Source organism: Aotus nancymaae, unplaced genomic scaffold, assembly GCF_030222135.1.
Source record: "Aotus nancymaae isolate 86718 unplaced genomic scaffold, 86718_ANA_hifiasm-v0.15.2.pri h1tg000002l, whole genome shotgun sequence".
In the NCBI taxonomy this organism is placed as follows: Eukaryota; Metazoa; Chordata; class Mammalia; order Primates; family Aotidae; genus Aotus; species Aotus nancymaae.
In genome coordinates this window covers 4,549,406-4,570,743 of record NW_026988413.1, presented here as the reverse complement: position 1 = coordinate 4,570,743, position 21,338 = coordinate 4,549,406, and the positions used below count along the sequence as shown (strand labels likewise).

The window sequence follows — 21,338 nt, the reverse complement described above, 5'->3', positions numbered from 1 at the left end:
GTTCCCATCCATACTGTTTCTGAATGGCAATCAGAATGTTTATGGTCCTCTCATTTTACTAATTATTAAACAAGCTTAACTCTTTGCTTTTTTCTTTTTCTAGCGGAAGATAATAGTCTGTCTCAAAAGAAGAAGGTCACTGTGGAAGATCTCTTCAGTGAAGATTTAAAAATTCATGACCCCGAGGCTAAGTGGATAAGTGGTGAGTCCAGGTCCTTCGTGCACATGAGGCATCGCTTCCCCATGCCCTACCCCTGCTTTCAATAGGTTGGCTCTAGTAGTTTGCCTCTCAGATTTTCCCCTTTGGCCACGGCAGGGGGTATACAGAGCTTTTGCTGTGATCACCATCAGATTATCATTCTATGAAAATGTGCATCTGGTAAAATCAGGCTCCCATAATGGTGTTGCCTCCTGAGCATCCGCACAGCCTTCACTTAATGAGAAAAGGGTCTGCTGAAGATGTGTCCGCTGGGTGCCCCCTCCCAGAGACATCCTTCCTCTGGGGAGCCGTCCGGTGTTGCTTAGCAACAGAACAGTGCAGGGCACGGTGAGCTTTCCTTCCTTCTCCACAATCTCCGTTCCATTTTGTTCTCTTGCTCTCTTTCCGTCAGGCAGAGGCACCGAACGTAACTCACGGGGTTCTTGTAGAATAGTTGCCAAATGAACCATGAAGTGCCGTATGCAGAGGCAGATTCATTTATTTTCCCTGTTGAAATTTAATTTGGATTAAATCTACTTGTGTGGGGGATTTTTTTTTAAATAACAGAACAAAATACAGTTGGGGGCAGAAGGCATACGTTCATAATGCCTTGGTTGGTTCATAACATAATCTATTCTTCTAATTGGGTCTGAAATAACTCAAGTGCATCCATGGAAGAAAAGATGTGACTGACTGCCCACCCATCCCTCCACAGCCAGCTTGTCGGCACCTCCTCTGTAGTCTCCATTGCTGTGGCTTACATGTAGTCTTTGCTTCAGTGGAATACACTTGAAGGTTTATCCTCAGGTCAGAGAACCTTTATAGTGGTCAAAGTCTAGTTCAGATCCTTGCTTTTATAATAAATGAGGTCCAGAGAGGTCAAGTGACTTTTTTGAGGTCACAGAGCTGATGAGTGCAAGCTGTGGCTAGCAGCCCGCCACCTGACTTCCAGTTTAGTGCTCTTCCCACTGTCCTGTTTTGCTGAGTCACAGAGTGTCATTGTATTTTTTGCTGTCACGCTGCTTCTGAAATGTTTTTCATGCTTCACAAACTCTCAGAAATCGATAAACAATGGCCCTTGGCTGTGAGTCTCCTGCTTAGGGCAGTCGCTTCTCTTTTGTCCTCTACTGTGTCTTCAGTATTCATTTCTAAACATGAAGAAAGTAGATGGATCTCAGAGGGAACGTATTTTAGAAAAATTGGGAGACACGAGAGCAGTGTGTCATGAGTACCACGGGCACACAGAAATTAAAAAAAAAAAAACAGCACAGAGGGCTTTTTGTTTGGTGGGGGAATTGGCTTTGCCTTTTGTTTTTGGCTGACTTGGTGTCTGCTGTACATTCGTGTTTACCCGTTACGTCGGCAAATGCGAGCGCTCGTGGAATGCTGCAGGTAGACCATGGGAGGAAAACATGACTGCTCCCCTTGAGGAGCCCAAAGTTGTGTTACAGACAAATCTACGAACAGCCAGTGGGAATCCTAATGTGAAGTTCTCATTCTTCCTGAAGGAGGTTCCAGAGACAGTGCTCACACTCTGTCTTAAAGCGATGGTGAGGAGTTTGTTGGAGAAGGCTGAGAATAGACCCCTAGAAGAATGCTAAGTCTAGAATGTTAGCCTTGTTGAACCTTGGTTGGAGGAACCAAAAGCAAGCTGAGAGACAATGCACAGCAGCTAAACAAAACAAAACAAAACACTTAGACTTGCATTATTAAAAAAAAAATGAGTGAGGTCAGGCACAGTGGCCCACACCTGTATTCCAGCACTTTGGGAAGCTGAGGCAGGCAGATCGCTTGAGTCCAGGAGTTTGAGGCCAGCCTGGGAAACATGTTGAAACCTCATCTCTATAAAAAATTAGCCAGGCATGGTGGTGTGCACCTGTGGTCTCAGCTACTTGGGAAGCTAAGGTGAGAGGATGGCTTGAGCCTGGGAGGTCCAGGCTGCAGTGAACTGTGATCTTGCTACTATACTGCAGCTTGCTGACAGAGCAAGACTCTGTCAAAAAAAAAAAAGGGAAAAAAAGAACTCTTCAGTATTTGTCAAAAACCAATAATAAAGGCTCAGTTCATCATTGCAGTTACTTCATTCACTTTAAACTATTACGTCTTTAGGAAGCAGGTTTATCCATGGAGCCGTTTCTTAGTGGTATACATGGGAATCACACCACCCACCACCACCATCTCCCACCAGCACCAGCACCAGCACTAGCACCAGCACCAACACCAGAAGCTCCTCTTTCTGCTTCTTCTCTGTTTCTCCTTCTTCTCGTGGAGAGGCAGAATCCAGGGAGGAATCAAGAGACCAGAAACAAAGGGCGCCAGACCTGAGCTCTAGGGTTCAGAGTAGGTTGGAGAAGGGCCTGAGAAGACTCCATGAGATGCTGAAATAAGGTGTATACATACCTATAAGGTATATATTTTTATTAGAAAGCCCAAGGTATCGGACTTGGCCAAAAGCAGCATTCCATGTGCCAAAAAAAAAAAAAGGTGTATGCAGAGATGTGGAGACACCAGAGCACAGATGTTTCTGGAGGAATCTGTGCCAGTTCATGGTATAAGGAGTTTGATTTTATGAACAAATGAATGGAGCTTGCACAGAGATGCACTGGCTTTCTGGCCACAGGAGACCAGCCGAATTTTTTTTATATCCACAAAGTTTGGAGTTAGTACATGCAATTTAGAAGCGGCTATGCGCCCAGCGGAAAACGCCCAGCCTGCCTGTCTCGTCAGGTTAGGTCTGTTCATAAAGACCACCTGTGGTTCTAAATGGACCTGCCTTTGGAGCTGAGGAGTTTTCTTAGGGTGATTCGCCCTCTGTAAATGTACACACTGAAGGTGAGGTTTTGCTGTGAAGTAACCAGGTGGCCGGGTCCCCAGAAACCAGGTCCCATTTGGAGTGTTTTGGAACCTAACAATTCCACTCACACATGGCTCTCAGCTTCTCCTTACCTTTTTTATTAACTTATTCCTCTTTCTAATCATTCTCTTTCTTTCTGCTCCCTAAAGAGGTAATAGCTTAAAGTGAATGAAGTAACTTTGCAATGATGAACTGAGTCTTTATAATTGGTTTTTGACAAATACTGCAGTTCACTCGTTTTTTTATATCACAAGTCTAAGTGTTAAGATCTGGGAAAAGATTACTACAAATCCATATCGGATCATCTCATGTTGTAAAGCTGGGACGAGCCTTAGAAATTATTAGATCATTCATTCATTCAGTAAGAGATTTTCGAGTGCCCACAGTGTAGCAGGCAAATTGCTGAGCCCAAAAAGGGTGAGCGATTCATCCACAGAACTCTTTCTTAGTGAGGGACATAGGAATTATTATCCACCACCAGCATCTGTCACCACTGCCACAGTCACAGGCTCCTCCTCCTCCTCTTCTTCACATCACGTCGTCATCATAACAGCATCATCAAGATCATATCATCATCTTTGTCACCATCATTATCTTCTGGGTGTTTACTATGTCTTAAGCTCTAGGCTAAATACTTTCTATATATATTAAGACATTTAATTCTCACAACTACAATTATTCCCATTTTACAGATGAAGAAACTGAGTCTCAGGGCATTGAAATAACTGGATCAATATCAAAAAGTTAGTAAGTAGCAAAATTCTGATTGAACATAATTTTATAAACTATGCTATACTGGATAAAATTCAGGTCTCCTGTCTCCTGCCAATTTCTTTTGCAACCTTAGTAGTTATATTGTGTATTTTAAACAAAATAATAGCTTGTGAATAGTTCAGAATTATGGCTCTCCTTTGAAGTCTATTCTAGCTTTCTTATTCCTGTAGTGCCCATGTCGAAGTAACAAAATACCCAAGTGATAAAAAAAAAAAAAAAAAGATTAATTCTCTACAGAGGAAGAGACTTCTATTTTGTTTTTTGGTTTGTTTGTTTGTTTTTTAGTACACATTAACCACTGAAGTTAACATATGTACCTTGGGTTTAATATTGGAGTTAATAGTCTGGAACTAGTACACTTTTATTTATCAGGAGGAAATGGGCTGGAATTGAATTTCCCTTCCCTCATTTTTATACTATATGCTTAAATTTTTAAATCCACCTTGTCTGAAAATGACCTGAAAATGACCGGTAACAGCCTTCACATTCTCTGACATCCTGAAGCCCTTGTAGACTTCCCTGCATGTTTGTTACAGCCGCTAGCGCAAGCCAAAGGAGGTGCAACGTCATAAAAAGGCTCACGCTGGGCTCCCTGTTCAAAGAGGGAAGGGGTCACAGCATTGCGTCTCCGAGTATTTGCTCCATTGAGTAAATTCATATACCTGTTAGAACAACTGCACTGCACTGCCCAACCTTTTGGAGCCCCTTTTGCTGTTCTGCATCTGCACTGTGGGCTGTAATGAGGTATTTTGGTTACTTTGTTTACATGGACCAATCATCCTGGGCCCTCCTGATCCATTCACTCTTCCCCATTCCTAGATGGTAACACTTGCAAATCTCACCTTCTCTGCTCAACCCTGCAAACCCCGCCTCCACCCTGCCCTGCCATCCTCCTTTTCGGCTGAAACTGCCAGAAGAGAGCTTAGGAATCCTCTCTCTGTCACGCTGATTGGCATCAACTGGCGTCTGCACTGACACATGCTTTTTGTGCACCACCCCCACTCGGCCCCTGCCCCGCCCCAACAGGTGACCTGTCTGCCATCTGCACTCAATCTAAAGGAACCACAGTTGCACTCGCTTCACTTACCTGAGGAATCATTACAGCAGCCCTCTCCTTTGTCCCCTAAATTTCTCTTGTTTATTGGCTGATTCCCAACATGAACCAAATGTGCTCCTTTGTCTCACCTTAAACACAGACACCTTATCTCCAATCCCCATGCCCTGCAAGGCTCGGCCTGGCTTCCCCGTTCCCCTTTGCAGCTTGAAGCAGCCTTGTATGTATAACATCTCCAGTTACTCTCGTCTCACTCTCCCTAAACCCGCTCCTGTTAGGCTACCATCCCCAGCACTCCCCGAAACGCCTCTTGTCAAGGTCAGAGATGACCTCCACGTTGCTAAATGCAATGGGCGTTTCTCAGACCCTGTCTTATTTTACCTGTCAGCAGCATTGGACACGATAGATTCCTCCTCTGCCCTGGGTACACTTATTTTCTTTCTGGTCACCTCATGGGCCTCTCCTTTGCAGGAGCCTTGGCCGGTTCTCCGTCTTCTCCCCAACTTTTAATGTTGCTGCAAGCCTCAGCACTTGCTCCTCTCCCTTTCGTGTGTGCACGCCCTCCCTCAGTGTCTCCCTCCAGTCTTATGTCTAAATATCCTCCATTTACTGATGATTCCTACACATATGTCATCAGACTAACCTTCTCTCAAATCTCTCAGATGTCAGAGAGACATTGCAATTTTAACCTTAATATCTTCAAATTTCAGTCTTTGATTTCCCCCCAAAACCAAAAACACACACAAAAAAATCAATCTATCCTATCCACCTTTCTGATGTCAGTTGATGGAAAAATTTGTTCTTCCAGCAGAACAAGCTAAGAACCTTCAAGTCATCTTTTATTCTACTTTTTCTCTAACATCCCATATCTGATCCATCAAGAAATCCTGCCAGCTCTGCCTTCAGAACGCACGTGCCCAGCCCAGCCTCCGCGTAATATCTGGGTACATGCATACCACGGCTGACTTGGCATCAGTCCACTCCAAGGCTTGGAGGGCTGGACACAAGCCCAGCAGCAGCAAGACAGGACCAAGGCTCTGCTCCCACCCCTCGGGTAGTAGCTCAGGTGCAAGGAGAAGGGGCTGCTTGAGTGACTGGAATGGAATTTTAATGTTTCTAACTTTAAAAGTCTGAATTCCTCAAGTTTCCCACTTATCTTCACTTTGCACTCCCGAAGGGGGAATAATTCACCCCATAAGGTTAAGTATTATCTATATGATGACGATGAGTTTCAGTTTTTTAGCTCAAATGCTCTTCTGAGCTATATACTTGGGGAAAGAGCAAGAGAGAGAGAGAGAGAGAGAGAGAGAGAGAGAGCGTCTGTGTGCATGTCACTTGCCAGTTTCCACATCCACTGGAGTGTCTTACATTCACCTCAAGTTCTCACTCATGCCCAGCACTGCTACATCATCCTCCCCCAACCTCTTCATAACGCCCTGCTGCCCCCTATGCCCACTGAGCACAGCCCTGGCCCCCGCACCCTCCATGTCTTAGACTCTCCATGATCTGTTTACGTTTCCTGACTCATCACTGGCCATCTCTGCAGTTTTCTCTTAAACTTTGCCTGCATGAACTTCTTTGGATTGTGTCAAAAGTCCATCATCTTTTCCCCGAATGGCTCTTCCAAAGGCTGCTCCTTCTGCCTGACACACTCCCCTCCTCTCCGTGTCCATCGTCATCACGCCCAGTCAGCACCTGCGTGTCATCTTGCTCCTCTGAATTGCCCCCTAATACTTGCTCTGTGGCGCATTGACTCTTCTTGCTTTGGATTCTCCTATCTCCTGCACTGACCCTTTTGTTACATACAGTAAGTATAATTACTTATGAATGTAAACTCCACAAGGGTGGGACTCGCATCTGTCTGTTGACTGCTGTATCCCCAGCACCAGCGAAGGCCCCAGTTTGTGGCCATCCACGAAGACCTCTCGGGCATTTTCTCATTTGATACTTAAGCAGTCTAGTTTTAAAGATAAGGAAACTTACGGGCATGTGATTTCACATAGAATGGTTGGAAATCTTTTCTGATCATGTGATTTGGGGGCAGCGACCTGAAGGTGAGAACTATGCAGATGAGCTCTCTGGGGCAAAGCATTCCAGGCAGGATAGAACAGCAAACACAGAGGCCTTCATGCAGGAGCCTGCCTGGCATATCGAGAGAGAGGAGTGAGAGAGAAGATCAAAGTGGGAGCTGGGACCAGGATCTGCACGCTCTGAGGCAATGAGGGTAGGCAAAGGCGGAATGGGGGAGAATTTAGAGAAGCTGAGAAGTTGGGTTTAACATTAGCACTGAAGGTTTTAGAAAAACAATGACACGGTGCAAGCTTAGAGTGATACATTACATCAACTTCTTTTATTATAATATATACTACACATTTATTATATGTATATATTTATTATAGTCAATTAGAAATCAGAGATTAACACAATTTTAAAAGATAATAAAAATTACCTGTAACCCCTCCAACTGAAAATGGCCACTGTTAAATTTTCATAGCTAGCTTTTCAGATAATAACATATATGGAACAATACTAAATGTTTTAAGTAGGAACATGTTTATAACCTGTACATATATTCTCATGGCCATAAACATGTTATAAACATGTTTGTAAACGTGTTATAAAATGTGATGTAACCTATACATACATGTTGTCGTTATCATTTTAACATCTTAATAGTATTGCACGCTGTTAATGTGCCTGAATTCGAGCCATCTCCTGGTACTGAAGGTTTAGGCTGTGGCTGGAAAGGAAGTGGCAGGTGTAAGGAGCCGTGCTGAGTGATGAATCAGCAGGAGTGGCAGTGCATGCACGTGGAGCACATGGAGAAGACAGCATTGTCAAGGCTGACTTGAAGACCTCAAGCCTGGGCAGCTAGAGTGGTGATTCTGATTCCTCGACAGAGAGTCAGTTTCTGTGACGGGATGAAGGTTCAGAGTAGAAGTCTATGAGCAATGACTCAGTGGAAGTGTTCTCGAGATATTGAGAACTGGGGATGAAGCCAGGTGAGAGGTTGGAGCCACCTGGAGAACCGTGGAAAGTACGGGTCTGGAGGTGCTGCTCAGAGCCTCTCAGAGGGAAGAGGGAAAGAGGCACACGGAGGCGTCTGGGGAGGCGTGGTCAGGGAGGCAGGAGGAGAACCTCTACCACACCACGTCAGAGGCGTGGCAGGAGAAAATGCTCTAGACGGGTTAGTGTACTTCGGCAGATGTAAATGAGAAATCACCCCTCAGCGGCCACACACCTCCTCCTGGTTCATAGCCCCAGGGACAGGTTTTGTAGTTCTTTTCGTTAAAAGGCACAATACAATTTTTTAAAGAGTTTATTTGAGCAATGATTCATGAATTGGACAGCACCAAACCAGAAGTGGTTCTGGGATTCCACCAAGGAAGCAAGGGGGAGGCTTTTACAGAACAAACACAGAGGCAAAGCAAAGCAACGATTTGATTGGTTACAGTTGTGCAGTTGCCTTATTTGGTCAATCCGGTTGTAAAGTTCTTAGTTATGTAAGTTAGTTGGGAGCTTCTGACTGGTTAGTCTTTAAGTGTCACTTTTCTTTAATACAGGCGTTTATGAGTAAAAGCTCAGGTCAAGTTTTTCTGTTGTTGCTTTTCGTTTGTTTGTTTTTGAGATGGAGCTTTGCTCTTGTTGCCCGGGCTAGGGTGTAGTGGCACGATCTGCAGCCTCCGCCTCCCGGGTTCAAGTGATTCTCCTGCCTCAGCCTCCCGAGTAGCTGGGATTACAGGTGTGTGCCATCACACCCGGCTAATTTTTGTATTTTTAGTAGAGATGGGGTTTCACCATGTTGGCCAGTCTGGTCTCGAACTCCTGACCTTGTGATCCTGCCTTGGCCTCCCAAAGTGCTGGGACTACAGGCATAAGCCACCGCGCCCCACCCAGGTTAAGTTTTATTTATATTTGCAAATCACATAAGGTCAAGGTCACTTACACTTACAAGGCCAACTGGCTTTGTCTCCTTGAGGATTCTTCAGGCCTTTTAACTTACTTTTAACACCCCTAACCACGCTAATTTATATGGCAAGTACTCTCTTATTGACATAGTTTCAGACTATAGTAGTGGAAAGGTTAATTCCAGAAGAAGGGTGAAAGATGCTTACATGTAGACAGCTTTCCACCCTCTCCTCATTGCGTTTGTGACCAACAGAAAGTGTCTCCTCTGTCTTAACAGAATTAGTCACTCTGCTCAGGTAGCTGATGCCACTGCACCTGGAGAGCCACCTAGCTCAGCAAACATATTTGCTTTTACAGATCTGCCTTTTATGAAGGCAGCCTGGGCTAAACCTTGGAAATGGTTTGATAAGCCCCATGCCCTGAGCAAACTGAAGCTGGCTGCATCCTTCAAGGGGTCCCCTCTTCTCCTGTCTCCTCCCAGTATCTCTAGGATGCAGGCAGGCCTGCAGCTGATTGACAAAAGCTGCTCACTGGACCTGATTAGCTTGTCTGCTAGCTCCAGGCAGAGCTTGGCCTCACAGCCCATCTGGCTCCTCCCTCCACCCTCCTCCCTCCTCCCTGCAGCACGTTCAACTTTCATCTGAATATGGTGATAGACCATGTGGCTGGCACCAGAATCTCTCCACTGTGTTTGTTTACGCTCATTTTCATTAATCCAGCCACTTGTTAGCAGAGAGCCCTCTGTGTCTCTAGGATGCGGTACTAGAGAGACTGTAAAATTGAAGAAAATTGCTTCCTTTGAATGTAGGAAAATATCAGCTGGCTGGTTGATACTGGAAAAGTGTATGTTTTGGATGATAAAATTGGAGTTAGTGCACAGGGCTCAGAGCGACTTGATTTCCATATGTGCTTTATCCACTTCTCTTTTGTTATGCTGAAAAAACAGATTTTTTTAAATAAAACTTCTGGGGTTAGGTAGAGGGGGAAAGCAAGTTGAAAATGGTTTGGGTATTTCCACTGTGTTTTGGAGGCCACATTTTTCAATCAAAACCATTAAGCCTTAGAATTTCAGAGAGTCATAAAGTCCCCTGGAGGTCATTTGGTGCAGCAGCCTGTATCTCTCAGCCAGCAGGAACTTCAGGGAAGTACCTGGGAAGGACAGGGTTCGTAAGAGCAGCAGTGTGCTTCCATGGCTCTGAGTGTTTGGAGAGCATAACAGTGATCATCTGAAGTCATTACATAAAATATACACTGAAGCACATCACCGTGCCTTAATAAAGTCCTTAAGAAATAAATAAAATGTAATTATGGTTTACATTGCTGTAAACTACCAGTTTATTTTTTCTCTCTTTTGTTGTCACACTCAAGGGCACACCTTTTTTTAAGAGAAGAGAACCTCAGCCGGGCGCAGTGGCTCACGCCTGTAATCCCAGCACTTTGGGAGGCTGAGGTGGGTAGATCACATGAGGTTGGAAGTTTGAGACCAGCCTGACTAACATGAAGAAACCCATCTCTACTAAAAATACAAAATTAGACTGGGCATGGTGGTGCACACATATAGTCCCAGGCACTCGGGAGCCTGAGGCAGGAGAATCACTTGAACCTGGCAGGCGGAGGTTGCAATGAGCCAAGATCGTACCACTGCACTCCAGCCTGGGTGACAGAGCGAGACTTTGTCTCAAAAAAAAAAAAACGGGAGAGAGAGAAGAGAACCTCAGTTGTCTGGCGTTAGGAGGCCAATCATGTCTCTGATGACTTTTGTGCAGTAAAATCTGCCGATGACGTCACTCCCATTTGCTCTGCCTCACGCAGTTTCAACAGCGTCCTGTCTGCATGGCCAGGCTCATCCTCAATGCATCTTCCCTATTTCTCTTCTCAGCTAAGACAATTATTTGCATAACCTTCTGCAAAATTTCCTATTGGAGTTTTCTATGGTACCTATAGGAAAAAACTCAAAAGACAGTATCATTTCGTGCCAGTGGCAGCGGAAGCAATAATTGTGACAGTAACTGTGAGGATGACAGTAGCTGCATGAAATGTCTGTTACTTCATTTCAGTCCTCACTGAAACGCATGGAGGCAGGAAGTTTTATCTTTAGAAATAGGAAAAGTATGAATCAAAGACATCTCATCACTTTTTCAAAGTTACCAAGATGGCTTTAGAGAATCCAGGGCATTCCTGCCTCCGCGCACCTTGCCTCCTGGGTCTCCTAACCACCCCTAGTCATGGCCTCGATTACTGTGTCCCTGGCCATATCGGGTTCTTTGGCAGCTTTGTGCCTTTGTCACTCTTCTGTTCTTCTGAACATACCATTGCTCATCACTTCTCTGCTTCAGAAATTCCCATTCATCCTTCATGGATTGATCCAAAATACATTCTCTCTGGCTTTTCCAAAGTAACATTAGCTGCCCACTCCACGATGCTGCAACAGAACTCTACAGAACTTCAATCGGAGCATCAGCCTTGTGGATCAGCTAGGGCTGGTCCACCTTGGGGATGCAGCCCACTTCGCAGAGGCTGGATGCACTTCCTCAGTCCAAAAGCAGCAAGAGGTGTGTCTTGCAGCAGGGAAGGCAATTTCTTCTACATCACGCTGGTCCCATCCAGAGGGGCTGTTGGTCCTTTGCCTGTAGGTCCTCTAGGGAGACTCTTTAGTTCCTAACTGATGGGTGATGCTGGGCCCTGCTGCTGATGCTGCTTAATTCATAATTTGGGGACTCAAGTCTCTGCAGCCTCCACTGGGCCAACATGCTTCCTGCAGAGATACATGTTGGGACTCTTCCAATTACTTTTTCTTGGCAAATGTTGCTTCCTGGAAAACGTAAATACAACTTCTATCTTTGTTGACTCCAATTCAGACCCTGACCAAGACTGAAATCGCATTTCAACTTCGTTTATTTGTTTGCAGCATACAGAGGGACAGGCTTTTCTTTTTTTTTTCTTTTTTGAACTAAATATTTGATTTTGTGTGTATATACACATGTGCACATATATATTTTTTCTCTTAAATAAAGGAATCTCAAGTGAGATTTCCATGCCTTTTCCTACTCCATTAAGTAGGCAGATATTCTCCAGGTCATTATACGATTGTTTCCAGGGCTCCAAGCCTCTTCAAGAAGCAATCCTGAGGGCGCCACCATACTTAGCCCCTCCATTCTCCTCCCTAGTAGAGCGGATGACAGGATACACCATGAAGCCTGCCTTGAGGCCAGCCTGGTCTTTCTTCAAAGCCAGATCGAAGCCTGGGGCAGGTGGTTTTCTGCCTGGCAATGCAGCTCAGCCGCAGCAACCCACAGACCAGGACGCATGAGTTTGTTTTATTATAGTTCCATTCCAATTAACAGAGCCTGAGAGCTCGGGTGAATCCCAGTGCACTGTAGCTGTTTGGCCCGAGTGAGATTCTGCCACATCCTGTTTGTAGAGTGAAGCACATTCGGAAGAACCATTAATTAGAGACTATTCATCCTTCGACACGATGATCCGCACATGAGCACTGACACCACTACTTACTGTCTCCGTTAAATTACTTCACACAGTCCTTAACCGTGGCAACATGCTAGGGCCTAATTAATTATCATTGACATCTTTTCAAATGTCGATCACCTTCTTAATTAATAAAAAATACTCTCTTCGGTAACTGAGCACCGTCCCCTGTGACTCAGCCATCTTTTGCCCACAGTATGTCTCACTTCACGTTCAGGCGTCTGTTTGCATCTCTGTCTGGCTCTTGACAGCAAACATCTTGGGGGCCACAGGTGAGTTGTAGTAATTATCGTATTTCCCTCATAGGCCAGAGTGAGTGTCTGGGATGTGGTAAAGTCTCAATAAATATTAATTGATTGAATGAATAACTCTGCAAATGGGCAAATTGAGTCTCCATGGAAGAGGACTCCGGCAACTGAATTTCTGGTTGATTGAGGGCTGACCGGGCTCTTTATTGTAATGCTTCAGGTTTTAAGAAAATAGACAGATCTTTGTAATGAGATACGCACATCCGATTCTATTTTCTTGCTTTAACTGGGATTCTTTAACAGACGAAGGAGCAAGCTCCTGCTACTCCTGGTACTACATGTGTTCTCCATCATAAGTTTGATACTTGCCACGTATTGACCACGTGCAAAATGTGCCGGACATGATGCTACGCTCTTAATCACTTATAACCGCTCTACAGAAGACACGTGATGCCACTGTCTCCACACGGCCCACGTAGTTACAAATCTTCCAGCTGTATGGGGTCATCCAGAGACACAGACGTGAAGCTATGTCCTGTGGAAGGTATACTGTTACCTTTTAAATATTTCAGGTGTGATATTGTCCTGGTCTCTTTTCCACCAAAACTCCCATCCCTCTTCCATCCTCCATCCTGTGCATCGCTGGGCCTGCATGACGTGTTTCTCTCTCAGCTCTACTTTGCTGCTAGCACTGCATCTTCTCTGTTTTCTGAAATACCCTGACACAAACATGCTTCATAACAGACATTTACAAAAGGTGACAGGATGACAAAGGAGAGCTGTGGGCGCCACAGAAGACAAAGCAACACCGATATGAACAGTGCGGCTCTCTCATCTTACAGCCCCTGGACATTCTTGCTTCAGAGAACCTTTCCTTGGCTTCCCCTTTGTCCCTTGTTTAAAGGATCTTCCGACACCTGCATGGCCGGGTTACGCTGCTGTTGCTTCTGTCACAGAACCTTTCAGTAGCCGCGTTGCCCTAAACTGTAGCCCATAAGAACCAAGCGAGGGCTCAGGGATGTGGAAGATGGTCTAGATCTCCTGACTTCAAACTTAGTGTGAATCTCCTGTTCACATTTAAAATGCTTTAGGGGCCCTTTGGGGCAGGGCTGACATCCACATCCCACGCTCCCTTTGCAAGCTGGTATTTTGCAGGCTGTTCTGAGGTCAGCGTAGAACTTTCTAATATCTGGTGGTTCGCAAACAGTTGAAATGGAATTAGTGTTTTTTGGTGTGTTTTCTCATATCTCTTTAGAGTAGAAGTGGTAGAAGTGTATAGAAATAGACACATTGGCATCTAGATTTTCTGATGCTGAACAGGTTCTGGGCTTTTAAACCCAAATTTCCAAAATAAGCACCAACCTTGCATCTGACGCCTCTGCCCAGCGCTCCCTGGAGCCCAGCCTAGACCGTCTCTTGGATCAGGATCTTCTCTTCTCTCTCAAGACCCTTTATTCATCCCCCTCTTTCCGCTGAATATTTTGGGCTCCTATGAAATGTCCTCACTCCAGAAAAAAACAGGTGACAGCTCTCAGATTCCAGCAATTTATGAAGTAGATTAATCTGGCTGTGCTGGTCAGGCCTCTCTCCTGTGCTCCTGCCTCAGGTGCCATTCAGCGTCTCTCAAGGATAAACAAAAAGCCAAATGAAGGAATTTCCCCAAGCCGAAGATACATTTCTTCAGTCTCTACCCTTTGCAAAGCAAGGAACCAACACATGCATTAATTTTCTTAACTTCTCCCAGATCACATTCTTACACAGGACAACCAAAAGAAGGTAAAGGTAGAATAAACCTCAGAAGTTAAAAAACAGCAGAATGTTTCTTATTTACACCAGTGTTATAGATTGGGTGCCCTAGGGTCAGAGAAGTTAAGACACTTGCCTTAGGCCACACAGCTAATAGGTGACAGAGCTAGTCTTTACTCTGAAAGTGCTTCTGAGGATTCTGAAAACATGCCCAAAGTTCGGTGGAAAGTTATGTTCACTAAATGCAAGGGCATGAATTTAGTCTTCGTGGGGTTGAAATATAAGTGCATGGGAATCTGGAAGCACCTATGAAGGATGAGACAGCACCCCCAGGTGTCTCTTCCTCCCCCTCCTCCTGCTCTCTCAAGAGCAGCCCAGCTCATTAGTGGCCACATCCAAAGTACGCATCTCCCTTGCTGCTGTCTTCTGCAAGCCGGACATCCTGAAGGTCACAGCAGAAGCGCTGTGGGGTAAAGGATGGGTTTGTCAGCAGTCCCCCGTGGCTTCTTGGGGCTCTGAAGGGCAGCCAGATGGAGTTTGAGCGCTGCTTTTTCCACCGGATATTTACTTATTTTTGCTGTTGATTTATTTTTCTGTGAGCTTCTCAGTGCCGTCTCAAACACCTCTGGGCACCAGATACTTTAATGTAGTTGTGATCCGCAAAGACAAATGCCTAAGAAAAGTCTAACGATATTATTGCTGGAGAATTATTTGGAGGACTTAAAAGAGTGTTGTGTGTTGTATCTAACGTGTTGCTGGTATTTCCTGTACATCCGTGCTAGCTGCTTGGTAATTGCCGAGTTCTGAGTTGGGAATTTTAATGGGCAAACGTATGCAGACCCTGCCCCTCCACTGCTTAGTTCTCACCAGTGATAACATAGTTTACAGAGTGACAGCCAGAGACCAGGAATGAAGCCTTATAAGTCATTTTAATCATTTGATATCACTTTTAAATTGCCTGAGGAAGGAGACGCCTGCCTGACTATACTGTAGGTGCCTCTATGAGACACACCCGTGAGCACGCACATGCAGGGCGCAGAGGAGAGAATGGGTGTGCGACGGTCAGCGAGTGAGAATGCCCCTTTCTGGCTGACGTCAGAGGAGTATGTGGCAACAAAATGTCACCCCAGTCTCTCATGGGATGTTTTCTTTCCCAACTTCCTTCTCAGTGGCTTCTGACATTAAAATAGGTTTTTACTGAATATAAAGTACTTATGTTCCTCATTAAACCAAATTGTTGTGTTTTGAAAACTTAATGTTAGGTTAAGATCTCCTAATAAGCAAGGTTAAACAAGCAAATAAGGGGGTTGGAAATAAAATTAGAGAGTGCCAATTTACCAGCTGATGGGTGTTAGCAAGAATGGCCCTGTTGCCCCCCATCCCCCCTCCCCCACCCAGCCATTCTTTGTTAAGCTTGGAGAATCCTCCCTCCCTGATTGCTTAGATCCCACAGACGAGCCTAGAAGAAATTATTAAATGTCCAAGAAAAGACACAACATATTCAAGGCTAGAAAGATGTTTCTATTTCACTTTGGGGCTCAAGTAAACCCATCTCCCCCTTTTTCTCTTCCCATCGTCTTCCTTTGCCAGTGGAACATATAAATTCATCCAAAATCCTTTCCTTCTCCCTCTTTTGAATCAGCCCTAGATAGAGCTTAAAAGAACAAAAGCTCCAGCTTATCCCATCCCCACCCACGTGTCTTATATACTGGAAGAATAGAAGATACATAAGATGGGGTAGCATGGTCATTTTCTAATTTTTATGGGGGGACTTCAATTTTTATTTATTTATTTTTGAGATGGAGCCTTGCTCTGTCACCAAGCTGGAGTGCAGTGGCATAATCTTGGCTCACGGCAACCTCCACCTCTCAGGTTCAAGTGATTCCCCTGCCTCAGCCTCCTGAGTAGCTGGGACTGTAGGCGCAGACCACCACACACAGCTAATTTTTTTTATTTTAGTAGAGATGGGGTTTCACCATGTTGGCCAGGATGGTTTCGATCTCCTGACCTCGTGATCCACCCCACCCCGGCCTCCCAAAGTGCTGGGATTACAGGCGTGAGCCACTGTGCTCAGCTTAAGGAGTTGAATTTGAAACTGGCATGACTATGATCATGCCCCCAGCATACGAAGGAGGATTTTCATTTGGGCTCCCAGGCGGATTTTGGCAAGCTCCTCTTCTCTGCTTGCCATGACCTTTAGAAATCATCTACTAATGTGTCTTTTCGTGACTTCCCTTCCAGCATTAAGTTCCAGGAACCTAATCTCTTTAAGTGATTTCTGTCCAAGCTCGGTAGCTCAAGGATTCCATCATGTTACCAAAAAAGACTAAGCTCTCCATGGTTCTAGCTGCATTGAACAATGTAAACGGGTAGAGCTGCACCGTTGGAGTGTCTTTCACTTTAGACATACGATAAAGGGGCTGCTCGATGCCTAAAGCTCTGATTCGTTACATGACTTGGGATCGCAAAGGCAAATAAGACAAGGTTTGTACCTTGTATGTAGAACATAACGTAAATTTTAAACGTTAACTTAAAAGGCATCAGTTTATTTGTATTTGCTTGATTATGCTGGGGGCTGAATCTGATAACACCTTGCGTGGCACCCAAGAAGTATTAGTTACATGAATGCAGAAATGCATTGTAGTTCCAGAAAGTGTTTTGGGCAGCTCAGTGGAAACATCAGGTAGGAATATCCCAAATCCAGACAATTACAACAAAAAGAAAATAGGAGAAAAGATCACATTTGTGCCCATAGCACATATTGATTTAATAGAAATTTCAGAAGAAGAAAGGACGGCCGTGGCCAGGAATGTCTAAAACCTGCTTCCTCCTTCTCACTCGCCTCTGCTGGCTTCTGGAGCTCACACTCGTTCATGGCGTTCTGCCCTCCTTCCACCCATTCCCTATTCTGGCGGGATGCTGCACCAGCTGTTGTATGTACATGAGCTCATTTGACGTTCACAACCATGCCTGGTGGCTGGTGGTATCTCCACTTTACATATGAGGAAACGTCAGCTTAGAGAGGCTAATGAGGGTCACAAGTCTCACGGCTAGTGTCGTAAGAGAGCAGATATGACTTCAGGCTTGTCTGTCTCCAGAAGCCTTTGGTGTGGACCCTACGCATGCCACAAGGACATGGTTCTCTAATCTGGGATGAAGCTCTTGTTCTTCTTGTTTTCCCTTTTCCTCAGCATCTGAGGATTTGTTCTGAAGATCAGCAGTAAAATCTCACTTAAGGGTTGAGGCTTATTTTAAACTAGTCCAGAACTAAGATGTGACCCAAATAGAAAAACAGTAAAAATCACGAAGCTTCTACATCCATCTTCTTAAACATGGCCCAGTGACCCCACTGTGCAGGTTAAACTTGAGATTCCTTTGGAAGATCGCACTCTTTATATAACTAGGGCTAATGAAAGCAGCCTGGAAATGAGTGCACAGTTTGATACAAGACCTATCAAAGATGTCATTCGGCCTGAGGATAATGACCCCCGGAGGCTGTGGCAGGAGCCATGTTTGAGCTAGAGCCAGATCTTCTTGAAGTTTATGCTTCAATAACTTCTTTAAGCCCCCTTCGTGCTTTGGGTCAGGCATGACTTTGGTAAATGAATTATACGTTGGATAAGGGTCATTTTGTAAGTGAACCAAATGATGATAGGAATCTAATTATCCATCCATACTTATGGTGTCATCTGTGAGCACAGACCTGCAACTTCCCATGGTTCTGTGAGACTGAGACCCGGGGCAGGTGCACCCATGACAGGCCTCTGGGGAGATTTTATTTAAATTGACACAAAGAATTGAGGATTGGTGGCCTGTTGTTTTATTTGAAGATAAGACAGCAAAACTAAAATATTTGGATTTCTTTTGTTCTGAAAAAAGACTTGTCTTTGTGTTTTGAATGCCTACAGAGAGAAAATAGTTATCGTATGATGATGGTCATCTTACATAAATGAAAACACCGTTTAATGAGATGGAATCTTATTCATTCTATGAAATTAAAATGCCCGTAAGCATTCGTTTATACTGTTGCCTTGTTATTTGGCTTTCTTGAACTGTGCAAAAAGTTGTGATTTTTTAAAGATTCAAGGGCAGGGAGTCCATTTCTGGAATTACAAGTAGGCCACACTGTGATTGTAAACCTCTGTATATAGGCACAAGCAGGGAGTTTTGTTTTGATTTGGTTTGTTTCATGTGTGAGCAAAATGTGTCAAAGATCTGCAGAAACGATCCGATTTTGTAGATCCTTTCAAACATGGAGTTGCCAGACTTCTCCTAAGAATTGTAGCACGTGAGATAAGCCGAGAAGTAAGAGGACCATCGGTTCCTATGTTACTTAGAGGGAAAGTGGAAGCCTCATGGAAACAAGAATTTCTTTCTTGGTGTTGGTTCTTATTTATTAAAACATATATTTCTAGGCACTGTGGCTTACACCTGTAATCCCAACCCTTTGGGAGGCTGAAGCAGGAACGTTGCTTAAACTCTGGAGTTTGAGACCAGCCTGGGCAATAGAGTGAGACATCATTTCTACAAAAACATTTTAAAAATTATCCAAGGGTAGTGGTGCACACCTGTAGTCCTAGCTACTCAGGAGGCCGGGGATGGAGGATCACTTGAGCCTGTGAGGCACAGGCTGTGGTGAGCTGAGATGGTACCACTGTACTCCGTTCTAGGCAACAGAGAAGGACACTGTCTGAAAAAAAAAAAAAATTCTATCACGTGTAAATCTCAGTAGTTTAACATTACTAACGAACTTACAGTGACACATTATAAATGATCTCGGCACCCGAGAACTTAAAATCTGGGATGAATACGTTCTTATAATTTTCTTCCTTTCTGCATTTCAGGTAAAACTCAGATACCTAAATTTCATGATGCCTTTTTCCCTAGGAAATTAAAGAATATTCTCTTCTTATTGCAAACACCACATTATTGATTTCCCTGATACCTCATTAACAAGACTCTTTTCTTCAAGAGAAAAGATGCTGAGTACTTTATCCAAGTTTAACATCAGGCCCAGTCATCCCCAACCCAGTGTTTTTCCATGACTTTGCCTCCTCCAAGTCAATCAAATTCATTCAGTTAATGATTGAGAAAATAGTATAAAAATAAATCAGGCACATATAGACCTTGTCCTCAGGTACTAGGAGATTAAGGGGGGGATTCAGGTAAATGGTTAAAAGACATAAGGAAGCATGGGCACTTTCCTGAGGTACAGGCAGAGGAGGGAGAATACAAAGAAATAGCAGCTCCTCACTGTGGGAGCTTAGAGAGAGTCCCGTGGAGGTGGCATCTGAACTAAAGCAACATTCGCGCGTAACTAGGACATTGCCAAGCGACTGGTATGAGGAGGGAGTAGGGAGTTTCTTTAAATATTGGAGGTGAAAGGGTTGGGAAAAGAGCTGTGGCATATCCAGAAACTGATCAGAGTATGGATTTGGCTTCAGCCTGGAACATTTGGCGTCTGGTAGGAAATGGGGCCATGAGCTTAGGGAAGGGACAGACCCTCAGCGCCTTTCTGTAGGCCCCTTTCTGAGCAGCTGGGGCCATGGTGGTCTCTGAGAGCTTTCCTGTTTTATTTCTTAGATGATGAGAGGGCAGTGTAGATATTAGGGAGGAAAAGGACATGTATGTATGTTAGGTTTTTTTTGGGGGGGGTTGTTGTTGGTTTGTTTGTTTGTTTTTGAGACAGAATCTCACTTGGTCACCCAGGCTGAAGTGTAGTGGCGCAATCTTGGCTCACTGCAACCTCCGCTTCCCCGGGTTCAAACGATTCTCGTGCCTCAGCCTCCTGAGTAGCTGGGATTATAGGCATGCACACCATACCCAGCTAATTTTGTATTTTTGCTAGAGGCAGGGTTTCACCATGTTGGCCAGGCTGGTCTTGAACTCCTGACCTCAAGTGATCCACCCGCCTTGGCCTCCCAAAGTGCTGGGATTACAGGTGTGAGCCACCACGCCTGGCCTGTATATATGTTTTAATAAATCACTTTCTACATGAAAAGTTATTTGCAGGAAACAATGAGGGAAGATAAGAATGACTTAGGCCAGGCCACTTCTTTTCATAAGCTTGGAGTCCAACAGCAAGTGGGTGAGTCGGTCACAAACACCAACAGCTGTGAGTGTCCAGATGCAGAAGGGGACACAGGAGGGAAAAAGACACACTGAACATTTGGCACAGCAGTGCATTGAGCCAGGGACTTCAGAGCTGGGAGCCGTGGGCCTCTGACAATGACCGTTAAACAAAAACCTGCCAGAAAGAGCCTCTCCTCCACTGGGATTCAACAATAAGAAATACCACATCCAGTCTACAGATCTGTAATAGACAATTTAGTAGGCAAAAATCTTACATTTTCTTAAAGAAGAATCTCTTAAGAGTTGGAGATTTCACACATACTGTGTATCTTAATTTTTAATGAGATGCCTATGATATGTTTCTAAGATCTTTTTTTCCTCTCTGGAATAAATACTAGTGAAATTAATTTATTTCAAGAATACAAATGCACCTCTTAAACCTACTGCATACACTCCATAGATCTCCTGCATAAAAGGAATGAATTAATTTTGGAAAAGCAGAGTGAAGATGTTATGACATTAAAGCTATAAGAATTCACTTAATATAATTAACTTGACCCAAAGGGGAGCTATGTGAGCCCAGAGACTTAAGATTTTTTTTTTGCTATGTGAGACTATCCTATTAACAAGTGTCTTATATTTATCCCGTAATTTTCAGCATATTTAACTGGGGCATTACTCCTCCATGGCAAATGTTCCCTGAGCACGATGAATGGCGTGCACCTGTGGGTAGACCCCGCAGGAAAGTCAAGCTCCTTGAACCCACAGTGTGCTGGTGGCTTCGACTCTCTGGAAGCGGCTTTGTGAAGGGGCCTCTTTAACAGAAATGGGAGGGAGTTCATTCGGTTCTGCCTCATTGTTACCATCCAGCCTGCTGTGGAACAAAGGAGAACGGACCTAACACCTATGCTTGGAACTACTTGGAAATGTGTGCCAGGAAACAGGATCGAGGCCTGCCTTAGTGTCACTCCATAACGTGGAAGTGTACCCTGACACCCG

At 44.5% G+C, this 21,338-nt stretch overlaps 1 protein-coding gene across 5 annotated transcripts in view; it reads left to right on the top strand.

Moving 5' to 3' along the window:
* The window catches only part of DPP6 (dipeptidyl peptidase like 6), a 1,138,230-nt gene that overhangs the window by 722,356 nt on the left and 394,536 nt on the right, over positions 1–21,338 (top strand). For all 5 annotated transcript variants that reach the window (XM_064368693.1, XM_064368763.1, XM_064368675.1 and 2 more), the window contains exon 3: positions 104–202. In XM_064368693.1, coding sequence (XP_064224763.1) covers positions 104–202 — 99 coding nt within the window. The remainder of the gene's footprint in view (positions 1–103; positions 203–21,338) is intronic.